The 12,967-nt window shown below is 43.5% G+C and overlaps 1 protein-coding gene across 2 annotated transcripts in view; it reads left to right on the top strand.

Moving 5' to 3' along the window:
* LOC144807238 (uncharacterized) overlaps positions 1-12,630 on the top strand; it is a 38,481-nt gene extending 25,851 nt beyond the window's left edge. For both annotated transcript variants that reach the window (XM_078673089.1, XM_078673091.1), the window contains exons 2-3: positions 6,903-6,985; positions 10,187-12,630. In XM_078673089.1, coding sequence (XP_078529215.1) covers positions 11,373-12,368 — 996 coding nt within the window. In that variant the 5' untranslated portion in view covers positions 6,903-6,985; positions 10,187-11,372 and the 3' untranslated portion in view covers positions 12,369-12,630. The remainder of the gene's footprint in view (positions 1-6,902; positions 6,986-10,186) is intronic.
* Positions 12,631-12,967: the final 337 nt, after the last annotated feature.

Below are 12,967 nucleotides of genomic sequence, written 5' to 3'. Positions count from 1 at the left end.
TTTGAGGATTAAGGACCCCCTCCTGACAAAAAATTTTAAACCTGTAGGCAGGGCTACTAGAATTATGAGGCAGTGAGGACCAAATTATGCGACAGGCTTGACTAAATTGTGTGGGAAGAAAATGTAAGTGATGTTATGCCACGTATTTTTGGGATAGCATTGCTTCATTATGTTGAAATTCTTTACACACAGTAACACTGAGGAAAGATTTCACCCCATCAGTACCAGTTTATAACCAAAATACAGCAATTAACATCGTAAAGATTTCAAGTCAACCTTTGAGAAGGGCTTTCCACTCTGCAGGAATACGTGCTGCCACATTAGAAGCTCACCTGGCCCTGGCCAGGAGAAGCAGGGGTCCCTTAAAAACCCGGCGGTTTTGTGCAGAGTTAAGCAGTTTACCCATGTAGCTTTCCTCTCTACCCCTCCCTTCCATCCCTCTCTCCTCTCCTAACCCTGGATCCTCTCTCACTATGCAGGCCATTTTCTTTCACCCCTTTTTACAACTTCTGAACTCTCCCCATTCAACCTCTCACTTCACCTTTAATCACCTCTTGCCATTCTGTCTTTTCACTGTCCTCATCTCTAACAGTCTCTCGCATTTATTTCATGGCCTCTCTGTTCCTATCACCTCCCGTGCCCCTCAGCACTTCTCATTCACCTCGTCTCTCCATTAAAATATTTGTTTATTTGTATCTTAGACCTCTCCAGTCCCCCCATTCAACTTTCACATCTCCCCTTTGTTGTAACAGAAGCCCTCACCTTTGGCTCACACTCAATTCTTGCGTGTCCACACTTCTATTTGGCAATTCACATTTCTCCTCATCCCTGACCTCTTCAATCGAATTCTCTCACTCCCTTGCTGTCCTCTCTCATCTCTCCTCACCAAGCATACGGGTCGGACCCGTATGCTCCTCTCGGCCTGTGCCACTCTGCTTATTGTTCCATATTCAAGAAGGCATGAGTTGTCTGTCTCTCTGTTTTGGTGCAGGCTGCGCAGTTATGGAACTTGCACCCTCCTTTGCTTTGCTCCACCAAGAATCTATTGTCCTTTAGCAAGATCTAAAAACCTTTCTCTATGCTCTGTGGGTTACCCCATTTGGCTGATTCTCCTTCTGTGTGTTTCTCATTTGCCTACAGGCAGCAGATGGTTATTAGCTCCAGGAAATCTTTTGGTAACAGTAGCGCACTACAAATGTAAATAATAATAATAGCCAGAAGCAGGGAAGTCACTAGACCAGAAATTTGGAGGGGACTAACACTCCCAGCCAGGGCTGGTCCTAACACTGGTCTCACACGGTGCAACAGTCTTTTTTGGTGCCCCACCCCAGTTTCCTCCTTCTCCATGAATTGCTTCACTGCCACTAAAGAACAATGCACCTCATCTCTCTATAGCACCTTTCTGACAAACATTTCATTTTTTTATAGCTCTACTCATAGTTTACTCGCACTCAGTTCTGTGATCTGCATGGTACACGTTCTTTGTAGCAGGCACATTAACCCTCTGCACACTGTGTGGGTGAAAGGGGAGTGAAGTGTCACATGAGTGCAGGATGAGTAGTGTGCCTGTGTGACTGCAGAGTGAGGTATAGGGTGAACAGCGCAAGTGCATTGTGAGTGCAGAGTAATCACTGTGAGTGCAGGGTGACCAGGTGAATAGTGTGAGTGCATGGTGATCAGTGTTAGTGCATTGTGATCGCTTTGAGTGCAGGGTGAGAGTGATAATGTGTGAGTGCATGGTGATCAGTGTGAGTGCATGGTGATCAGTGTGAGTGCATGGTGATCAGTGTGAGTGCATGGTGATTACTGTGAGTGCAGGGTGAGCGGGTGAATGGTGTGAGTGCATGGTGATCGCTGTGAGTGCATGGCGATTGGTGTGAGTGCATGGCGATTGGTGTGAGTGCATGGCGATCGGTGTGAGTGCATGGTGATCGCTGTGAGTGCATGGTGATCGCTGTGAGTGCATGGTGATCACTGTGAGTGCATGGTGATCGCTGTGAGTGCATGATGATTGGTGTGAGTGCATTGTGATTACTGTGAGTGCAGGGTGAGTGGTGTGAGTACATGGTGATCAGTGTGAGTGCATTGTGACTACTGTGAGTGCAGGGTGAGTGGTGTGAGTGCATGGTGATCAGTGTGAGTGCATTGTAATCGCTGTGAGTGCAGGGTGAGCAGGTGAATGGTGTGAGTGCATGGTGATCAGTGTGAGTGCATGGTGATCAGTGTGAGTGCATGGTGATCAGTGTGAGAGCATGGTGATCAGTGTGAGTGCAGGGTGATTACTGTGAGTGCAGGGTGATTGGTGTGAGTGCATGGTGATCAGTGTGAGTGCAGGGTGAGCGTGAAAGTGAAGGGAGAGAATGAGGAGCGAGTTGTCTGAATGCAGGGTGCATTTCCAGGCACTTGAAATAGCTCAGCATGTTATTGACGGCGGCGTAGGGTCTAAGATCTAAGTTAAACTATTGCGGCATTAATCGGGGATCGAGGGTGGAGGAAATAAATAATGTGCTGATCCTACAACAAACTTACAGTCCTATGGTTAGGGTTACCAGCAGATTATTTTGATGGCCCAGTCGGAACAAAAATAAGCAGTCACCTAAAGCTGTATTTTCAGCACTTATCTGTGCATACTTCGAACAGCAAATATAAATAGAAAGCACTTTTAAGTGTGTTCTAGGGCTGCCTCAATGATCCATGACTGACAAAGAGAAAAAAGACAGAAAAGTCACATAACGAATACATACATACTTTTGTATTTAAAAGTCTATTTAGTGTCGAGGAGGTCTTTGCAGGCTCTTTAAACAAAACAGGCAGGCATTTTTCTTTTGGCAGCCCTACTTTATATTCCTTTTCATTAAATGCATTCTCACACAACAGTTGTAATTGTAAAATACAAATGTAAGGAACAGGCAGACCTTGACCGTGAGACTGATAATAGATTATCTTTCTTTTAGAGAGTTCCTTAAAACATTGTTAATTTGAACAGCTGTGATGAGGCCGCCGAATTTTAATTAGCTTTACGCCTGGACATCTTTTCACTGGGGGTAACATCGCGCTTTGTAAATAGATTTCATTACTTGATATAAACCTAAGTATCTCTGTATTGGACCAAACAAATCACATGAATTGTTAAATTGCCCACTGAAAAGGCCCTTGCACGACCTTCAGCCTAAACTACAGAGATCTCAAATGTGCCCGTTACGAACAGCCACCCAAAGAGTGAATGCACCCAGACACAAGGAGGTGAGTGGCAACTCAGTGCGGAATTAAGACAGATGTTGCTCGAAAAGTAACTACGGAAACGAATACTCGTGGAAAATATGCACAAGTGACATGAAATTAAACAAGTAGAATGTCCACAGTGATGCCAGTGCCAATCTGGAATTCCTTAAGGGTTCTTGAGCACATTGTGCTGACAGAAATCTTCCTTTCAGTGATAAAGTTTGACACGAATGTGAGTCCGCTATGGACATGTGTAATGCCACTTTAAATTTCTATTGGTGCTGAGCAGGAGCAAAGCCCACCACACTTGAGAGCTGCAAGAAATGTGCGTATGGTGCATATCAGATGTTTGCAAACATAGAAAGGTGTTAGGATCATTAATAATAGTACTTGGCGCTGTGGGATCGGTTTGCCAAACATCCGGAGATATTACTGGGCGTCTCAGTTGGCTCCTATCAACCACGTAATTTATGGATCCCCGGCTGACCCGGGCTATGTGATGGACCGTGGTCAGGTGCCGGGGGGAGAGTACACCTGTGTCTTGTACGCGAAGCGTGGCCGGTTTTCATTGAAGGGGCCCACTTTGTGCTCCACGAGAGTGTGGCATGAGGCCAATAGTGCTCTTAGATGGGCTGGGCGTTTGACATTGTCTACGCCATTGTGGAGTTCTGAGAGGTTAGGGATGCTTTGGAAATCGAAAGGCTTCGATCGCTGGGGCTTGATTGGAATATCGCAGATTCGTGACCTGTGGGGCAAAGATAGGGTTCTGACATTCGAGGAGTTGCAGGCCAAGTATCGATTGAATGACGCCGAGCGGTTCCATTACCTCCAGATCCGCCACGCCTTGAATGCAGCTATTTCTGGCGACGAGGTGCTACCGGTGGCATCCCCTCTGGAGGATCGCATTCTTGATGGCCTTCTGCCCACCAAGGCGATCTCTCTTACATATTGCAAATTGATCAATCACTCAGAGGACCCCTTCGTGCGCCTACGCGACCAATGGGTCGCTGACGGCCTTGTTCTGGACGATGAGGACTGGAGGGAGGCGATAGCATCCCCCAAGGAAGTGGCAGTCCCCATGAGGCTCCGTTTGGTTCAACTTAGAATTTTGCATCGATCTTACATCACGGGCCTGGGACTGAGTATGGGATTGGCTGGGTCAGCTGATTGCCTGCGGGGGTGTGGGTTGCCGGGGTCGTTCATGCATATTTTGTGGGAGTGTGAGAGGGTCCGTGCTTTCTGGAAGTGAATACATTCCAAAATGAGTGAAGTGTGGGAGCTGAGGGTAGACTCGGAGGCGAGGAGATGTCTGTTGAATGTGTGGGAGCCCACGGACCTGCCGAGCCATGGTAACTTGTGCAGTCGCCAAACGTAACATCGCACAGCTCTGGGGTGCAACACGGGCGCCCAGGGTTGGAAAATGGATGGAAGATGTTGACTGGTGTATGTTTCGTGAGAAGTCTGTGTATGTCTCCGGAGGGCGGCCCCACAAATGGGTCAGGATATGGGGAGCTTGGAATGCTTACCGAGGCAACATTTGTGAACCTCCGGAATTAGACCCAGTCAGTGTGGACTCGGAGGACTCTTAGGCCTGTTTCATTCTCCTTAAATCATATTGTAATGTATAGAAGTCTGTGTCGATATATTGCAACTGTGGTTACCCTATGCACTCCGGTCGTTGTTTAAGTGTGTATTTGTTTTCATTTAAATAAAAAGATTAAAAAAATAAAATTAAAAAATAGTACTTGGCGCTTATGTGATGTATACAATCAGATTGCAGGAAGATAGCCTGGTAGGTGAAGGCACCTGGCCTAGGGTCAAGACTGTGGCAGGATAGCTCCATTGATTTAGGCGATTGATGCTTAGAGCACGTGTCTATATTAGCAAGGGGTAAATCATGACAAAAATAAATTGTTTGCTATAAGGCACGGTGAATAATTTGTAGTGCTTCTTTCAATCCCCCTTGTTTACAAGTATCACTGCAATCTTAAATTTCAATCAAGTGGGGCCGCCAGGATTGAAGCTGGCGACCAGGAAGGGCACTGCAGGGCGTCTCTTTGTATCCAAATACCACGGTATTTCACAGCAGGAAGAGGTTGTGGTGCAGCGGAGAGAGCTGCCGACTCGGGAGCTGGGGATTTTCGGCGTTGGCGCAACATCCTGTGATTGTGGGCAAACCACTTAATGTACCGGTGCCCTTAGACAGCGACTGGCCACCCTCGCGGGTAATACGCCTCGCTGTATAAATCTACAAACTTTAAATAGCCTTTGGAGGGCTACAAGGCCAACATGACACAAAAATGGTATCCAGATATTAACAAGTACTACAATGTAAAGAAAAAAGACAGTGGTAACACTTTCTAGGATTTAAATCGGCGACATATCAAGAATGCATGATGCGACAAAATATTTATAAAAGGCACAATATGTGATCCGGGTATATGATTTATTTTTGCTCGAGCACCTTCTTTGAAAATAATAAATATGTAACTTGAAATAGGGTTCTTTTTATCATGGATTTTCTCATGCGCAGCATTTAGTTAATGTCAGTTTTTCCTGTAGGCATCAACACGGATCGGGCGTAGATCGGCACAGGATTTTTTTTTATCTGTTTAACCACTTGCGTGCGTCGGATGGCCGCCGGCCGTCCAACGTCACGGTGGGCGTGTGCGGAGGACGGCCAGGGGCTCTCCGAACCACGCCCACGCCATAAATCCCCCGCACCGCGGCAACATTTTCACCACGGTCAAGGGGTTAAATATTTGTTGACACGTTCTTAGTCTTACTGTGTGTTTTGCTTACAAACTGAATCCCCAAAATCATGCACATCTTGCAAATATTCTTTTGACAGAATTTACTGTACCATAATCTTTCATATGTTGCCATGCGTCAGAGACTGGGGAAGAGTGAGGGGCTGGGAGATAAAGTCTGATGTACAGAGTGTCAGAGACAGAGGAACTGGGAGATCACGTCTGAGGCTCAGTGTGTCAGAGACAGCTGTAACCAGTTTGCAAAGTCATGTTAAATATGCAAATGGTCTTTAAAGACATGTGAAAAACTTGGGTGTGCCGGAGATGACTCCAGACACCGCCCAGCCGAGCCCCCAGCAACTCGAGTTGCTCTACAGCAGCTGGGCTGAGACACACGACGAGGGAGGAGGGGGGCTAAAGCCCTTGGGCCTGGGCAGAAGTATGACTGTGAAGGCGCGACCCCCTTTGTGTCGCTCCACGCCCCCCCCCTGGGGGTCGCGCACCACAGTTTGAAGACCCCTGCACTAGGGTCATGTTCGCGTAATACAAAACTATAAACATAAATAAATATACATTTTTATATGAATTCCTCAGAGTTCTGAGCTGTTTTAGGTATGGTGACGGTGCTAGCCTCCATCGTCTCTCTGCAAATCGGAGTCTGCTTCTTTCTTCATTTTGGTGACCGTTCTACCACGGTTGTGTTAATTTGTTTTTGGTCCTTTTTTGTTGTTGGGGAGGTGGGGGCTACCGTCTCCATTTTGTCATTCATAGTTCTGTTGTAGTGTTCCATGAGTTTTTGAACATCGGAAATGCTTCCCTGGGTTTGAAGTTTTCTTTGGCATAGATCATACAGATCATCTCTATTCTTATTTCTAGTATCCCTGGCCCACCGTCTAGGTCTAACCTCTTATCTCGTTGCCTTTGCTTCAGGAGCTGAGATGTGGAATGAGATGCTGGGATGATCTGACCAATCGCATGCCGTTATGCATAGTGCTTCTGCTGTGGAGATAAAGGTTAGTGATGTTCCTTTGCCATGTGTTCGACCTTTGCATGTTTGTTTGTTTTTTTACAGAGTTTTATATGTCGCGAACTTTACCCAGATCGGGTATCAGAGCGCTTTACATAGCACCAGTTGCATTACATGAGGACCCATTTTTTTTATTTTTCATTTTTATTAGGGACCGGGAGATTAAGTGATTTGCCTAGAATCACAGTATGTTCAGCTGCATGGCCAAGACTCGAACCCAGTTCCCCAGATTCAAGGTCGACCGCCCTAGCAGTAGGCCAACTTCTCTCCCCTGATTGCACCAGATTATGGTCTTTGAAAAAAGATTTAGTGCAGTCACATGTGAGTCCTCAATTTAGGTTGAAGTCACCTAGAAAGATTGTTTTCGGGTGACTTAAGGTCTGTACTGTGATTGTTAATTGCTCATGAGGGCCTGGTTGTCTCCAGGAGGGTGGTAGATAATGTGTAATTTGGTCAGGGAATAAATCCCCCTAACCCCGGAGGACTTCAACTCACAGGAGGATATCTTCTCCATTTGGAATCGTTTGATTTGTAAGGCTGATCTGTGAATGCATGCAACCCGCACGCCCCCAACTTGGTTTTACTGTGTGGTCCAGTCTAATGATGTTGTAGTTAGGTGGAACTAAGTTATCTAATAGTGGTGTGGAAGCGTTATTTAATCGGGTCACTGGTAGGATTGTTGTGTCTAGCAGGGATGTGGAATTCCTATAGGCCGACGCCCAGGGCATATTGTTTGAGGCCAAGGGCAACACGTTTTCATTTGTGTTTTGTCCTTGGGACAAGTAGGCCCAACTCCCTGCAGCACAAACCCGTTGGCTGCCAGTTTGCAGTACCACATTATAGATCAGGGAAGGGTACGGTCTGCAGTTAAGGTAATATTTTTGTCCATATATTAATGCTGTTCAAGCTTGTATTTATGGTTTATTAATTGAAAGCATTTATTATTAGGTTGAGAGTAAATGTTGTAAGCTCCGACTGCACTACTGACCGTGGTTCCACTACAGAAACATCTACACACGTTTTCAAAGTTTGGCAATATGAGGCTATGTATAATGTTCCCAGAATGCTCTTATTTGATGCAAATATTTGCAGAAAATCGAAAGCAAGATTGATGATTCTGTTTTCAAAATAAAATGTTCATAAATGAATGAAAGCAAAAAAAAATTGCTTTAAAAAAATCGCTAAACCACTATAACATTTCACATACCATTTCTTTGCAGCTGCAGCATCATTCCGTAACGTGTTGATGCACACTAGTATTTCCCAATACTATTCATTATGGAAAATCAGTGTAACCAGTTTCCGTAAGATTATGGGAAACAAAAATAAACGAGCATCGGCAAAGCCAGTAGGTCTGAAATTGGTGGTCAGCTTTTTAGTTTTATCAATGTGCGAATTGTTTTGGCATGGTTTTTGTAAAACCTTATTGGTGAGAGAATTGCCAGGCCCTTACCATTAAACAAACATTGGCAAAAGCAACATGTGTTTTTGGTCTCAAATAGCATATTCTGCACAGTAGTTACTGGCATTGAGCAAAACTACTGTGTGTCCATATGCTCCTTGTGAAAGCAGAATGCTGTCACTCACAGTAAAGCCAGCCGATACAGAGAGAGAGAGACAACATTTTAATAAACGCAATACGTCATGGTCAACGCCAGACTAAATTAGAGAACCAATTAATAAAGAAAGTCTAAAAAGTGCACCCAGGGTATATGTCCTTGCATTAAGTGCAGCTATACCGCTTTCGTGAATTCTCAAGAATTTACAGATGTAGGACAAAAAATAGTACTCCTAAAAAATATTTATGAATTGCATTTTGGCATGAGCAAATATGCATGTGCATCTTTGCTCATGTGAACATCTGAGTGTTTGCAAGTTAACTTTCCCTCCAACCACTCTTTTTCCCAACTCTGGAAGAAGGTTTACGGCTGTCATAGTAAGGAGTAAATTTCCAACATTTCTCAGTATGAGTAAATTTCCAACATTTCTCAGTATGGGAAAAGATCAGAGAAGAGTTGTTGAAAACCCTTAAAGTATGTAAGTTAGTAGGTTTGCACGGGCTCAAAATGTCATTCTAACCCTAGAACTATGGCTTACTACTACCTTCAGCCCCAGTATGTAGATCTGCGGAAACGTGGCAACATAAGCGGACCGCAAATATTCAAACACTACTATGGTATGAGCCCCTGGCATAATCAGAGAGGCTATATCAGAGCTCCTATATAAGGAGTTTGCGGCCATAATTTGTCGCCACACTACATGGCACTAAAGGGACAAGTAGATTTCTGGAGCATCCTGCCCCTTGGAAATGTAGATATTTTATTAAATTCCACACCCCTGGTCTAGATTATGTGACAGAATGGGGTCGGCTATGTCTTTGGCATATTTAGCTGCTGATTGCTGTTGTTTGGTAAGCTTTTCAGTGTCTTTTTAGGCTCTCTTTTTCTGTCTTGATTACCTGGGTTGAATGTGATCTGTCTTACTTTTGAGAGGTTTATAGTAGAAGCTATGATGATTCATTGCTCCAAAGACGTATTTATAGCTATTGTGTATATTTTATAAGTTGTTTCTGTGTGGTGAGGGTATGGTATGTAAGATTGGCAAAGGTCATCAATGTCCACCTTTAACATTTGGTTTGTTGTCCTGTTAAGGCGTATAGTTTTTTGGCAAAGGCATAGAGATCCATCTAGGTGTGCTTGTTACTACGTGTTTGTAGGGGGTTGGAGTTCTATGCGGTCTCCTAGTTTCCTGAGCCGTAGTAAGTCAACTGCCAGCTTAAGGTTGGCAATGATATTCCAAAATTCTTGTCTTATCTTTTCTATTGTTTGTGGTGCTGGGAAGGGGAGACTCTTTTGAGGGTGTGAGTGCTTGTTCTTTGAGATATTGCTTGTCTGGTTTGGTGAGTTGTGCGAAGAGGTATACCGCACAGTGAGTGGGAGGAAGTTTTGATCAGACACTTGAATAGCTAACTGATTATTACTGATGTGCACAAAACTGTTAATCAGAATTTCCATCTTTAGACCTCCTCAATCTAGTGTTCCAGTGTTCCCAAGCTTTCTATCTCGAGAATGCCTAGAAGCCCTCTCATCCCTCGCCCAAAATGAACTCAGACTCTGGATTAGCTAATAAATGTTATTCCTTTGTTCCAGTTTGCATTATTTAACAATCTCTGGTTTTAAATCCACAGGTTATTGAAGACTGGGCGTAGAAGACAAAATGGTGATCAGTATAATTGAAAACTATTAAAGGACTGATGGTAAAGAAATAAAGTTGCTTCAGAGCTCCAACAAGAGGAAAGTATCTATGAAAAAGATGTGGTGAGGAACTTGGATTAGAGTAAAATAAAGAATGTGAAAGCAGTTTCTATAAATAGATTTCCTGCTGCTCTAATGGTATATGAAGAATACCCTGGAGATGTTAACCCAGGGCAGGAAGACCATCTGTCTCAAACAGAGAGGACAAGCATCAGTCTAAAGCTCTATCCGATCCAAGAGAAGATCATACAGACAGAACTAGGGGGACTTGAAGAGTTTTTAACAGACCTCAGCAAAATGGAACACTTGAGCACCATATCCAGTGAATAGTCTTTAAATCAAAAACAAATATCTGTTCATCAATTATACAGTGTTAATGAAGCTGCTTAAAAGACCAGGTGGTCAGGTTAGGACTAAGATATCTGCTAGTTACGAACTAGCGATGTGGGACCAAAGGAAGGAGAATGAGGGAAAATAAAAGCACCTGTGTGACCAATGACCTATTGCTTGTAGTCCGGGTCCACATGTCCACTATCATCCTTGCCCATTAGATGTGACCTCAGGTACTTTTTACCGGGCAAGACCTGCAAAATCCTTAACATCCTCATTGTAGTCTTATATACAGACATAGGAGACATATGTAAGAAGGGTGACATGGAACAATGTGCTGCTACCGATACATAAAAGTATTCTGAATGTTCATGCCAATACATTATGTGAATATGTACCTAGTGTTGAAATACTGAACACCAACCAAAGACCTAATCAGTGCTTCATTAACTCATAAACAAATATGTATCAGAAAAGGGTGAGAGAATCCACATAGATGTAATAAAGATGCAATAATCCCATGAGAGGCTTCCCCATAAGTACCAGGGGCTGCTGATATTAAGGTTGTAGGGTGAATTAGGTTGCCTACAGAGGTTATAAACTGTGAACTCCACAGAGAAGTGATCTTTGGCTAAATAAGTGTCCAAGTGTTAAGTTGAACAAGTGCACCACATTTGAGTGGGTGATGCTAAACACATGCTGAATAAGATTTAGTCTTGTCTTCTGGTGTGTCTGCTAGAAAAATCTCAACTTGGAGATATTAACTTCAGAAAGAAATCTTACCTGATAATGGAATGCATACAAGATAAAACCGAACTTGGAGATATTAGCACCGAAAAGAAGTCTCATACATACTCTGAATGTGAGAAGAGCTTTAGTTGTCGATCCAGTCTCAGTCAGCATGAGAAAATTCACACTGGGGAAAAACGTCATCAGTGCTCTGAATGCCAGAAACGCTTCACTCGCAAACACCATCTGACTCGACATGTGAGAACTCACACTGGGGAAAAACCTCATAAGTGCTCTGAATGCCACAAAAGTTTCCCGTGTAAATTCAGACTTACTGAACATGAGAGAACGCACACTGGAGAGAAACCTTATCAGTGCCCTGAATGTCACAAAAGGTTCACTCAAAAAACCAATCTCAGTCGCCATGAGAGATCTCACACTGGACAGAAACCCTATCAGTGCTCTGAATGCCCAAATAGTTACCAATGTAAAACAGATCTCACTCAACATGAGAGAACACATACTGGGCAAAAATCTCATAAGTGCTCTGAATGCCAGAAAACCTTCAGTCGAAAAAAAGTTCTCACCCGGCATGAGTTAACCCATACTGGGCAGAAATCCCATCAGTGCTCTGAATGCCCAAAAAACTTTAGTCGTAAATACCTTCTCACTCAACATGAGAGAACCCACACTGGAGAAAAACCATATCACTGCTCTGAATGCCGGGAAAGCTTCAGTTATAAACTCAGTCTAACTTTACATGAGAGAACTTACACTGGGGAGAAACCATATCAGTGCTCTGAATGTCACAAAAACTTTAGGGAAAGAGCTAGTCTCACTCACCATGAACAAACTCATACTGGGCAAAAACCTTATCAGTGCTCTGAATGCCTAAAAACTTTCAGTTATAAAACCAGTCTTATTATACATCAGAGAACTCACACTGGGGAAAAACCTTATCAGTGCCTTGAATGCCAGAAAAGCTTTGGTGTGAAACGTCACCTTACTGTTCATGAGAATACACACAATGGGGGAAGAACCTCTTCAGTTCTTTGAATTCCAGAGAAGCTTTAGTTATACAATAATTCTCACTCCCCATGTAAAAGCCAATACTAGCTAAAATAAATGTATGAGTGTTATGAAGGTATGTAAAGATTCAGTTGGAAGATCCATGTTATAAAGGAAAAGTGTTTATTAGTGTTCTGAATGCCAGAAAAGCTTTATTCATAAAATTAATTTCAATTAAAATGAAAGAACGCGTCCTGTGCCAAATCCCTGTAACTGTTCTGACTGTCAGAAACACTTGAGTTGTAGAATGGATGCCTTTCGATACGAGAGAGCCCACACTGAGTGAAAAACCTTAAAAATATACCCTTTGCCAGAAGCACTTGTCATATCCATTGCAGTGGTTGTAAACCACTTATACTAAGAGCAAAACTGTTTTACTTCCAATCTCAAAAAGCTGAGGCTGATAATTCCTCAAGTAGGTTTTTGGTTCTACCAAGCACAGTTCACAGCCCCTCTTCTAAGGTCCATGGGTTACATTTGCAACAGCTTTGAGAATAACTTGATGTTTTCCTTTTTTCTTTTAAACATATCTTTATTGCACATTTTATAGCTTACTTTTAACGCACCCCTCCAAGTGGACAGTCCAT

The sequence above is a fragment of the Lissotriton helveticus genome, unplaced genomic scaffold, assembly GCF_964261635.1.
Source record: "Lissotriton helveticus unplaced genomic scaffold, aLisHel1.1 SCAFFOLD_634, whole genome shotgun sequence".
NCBI classification, from domain to species: domain Eukaryota; kingdom Metazoa; phylum Chordata; class Amphibia; order Caudata; family Salamandridae; genus Lissotriton; species Lissotriton helveticus.
Note: the sequence above shows the minus strand (reverse complement) of the source record. Positions and strands in the feature narration are given on the sequence as shown.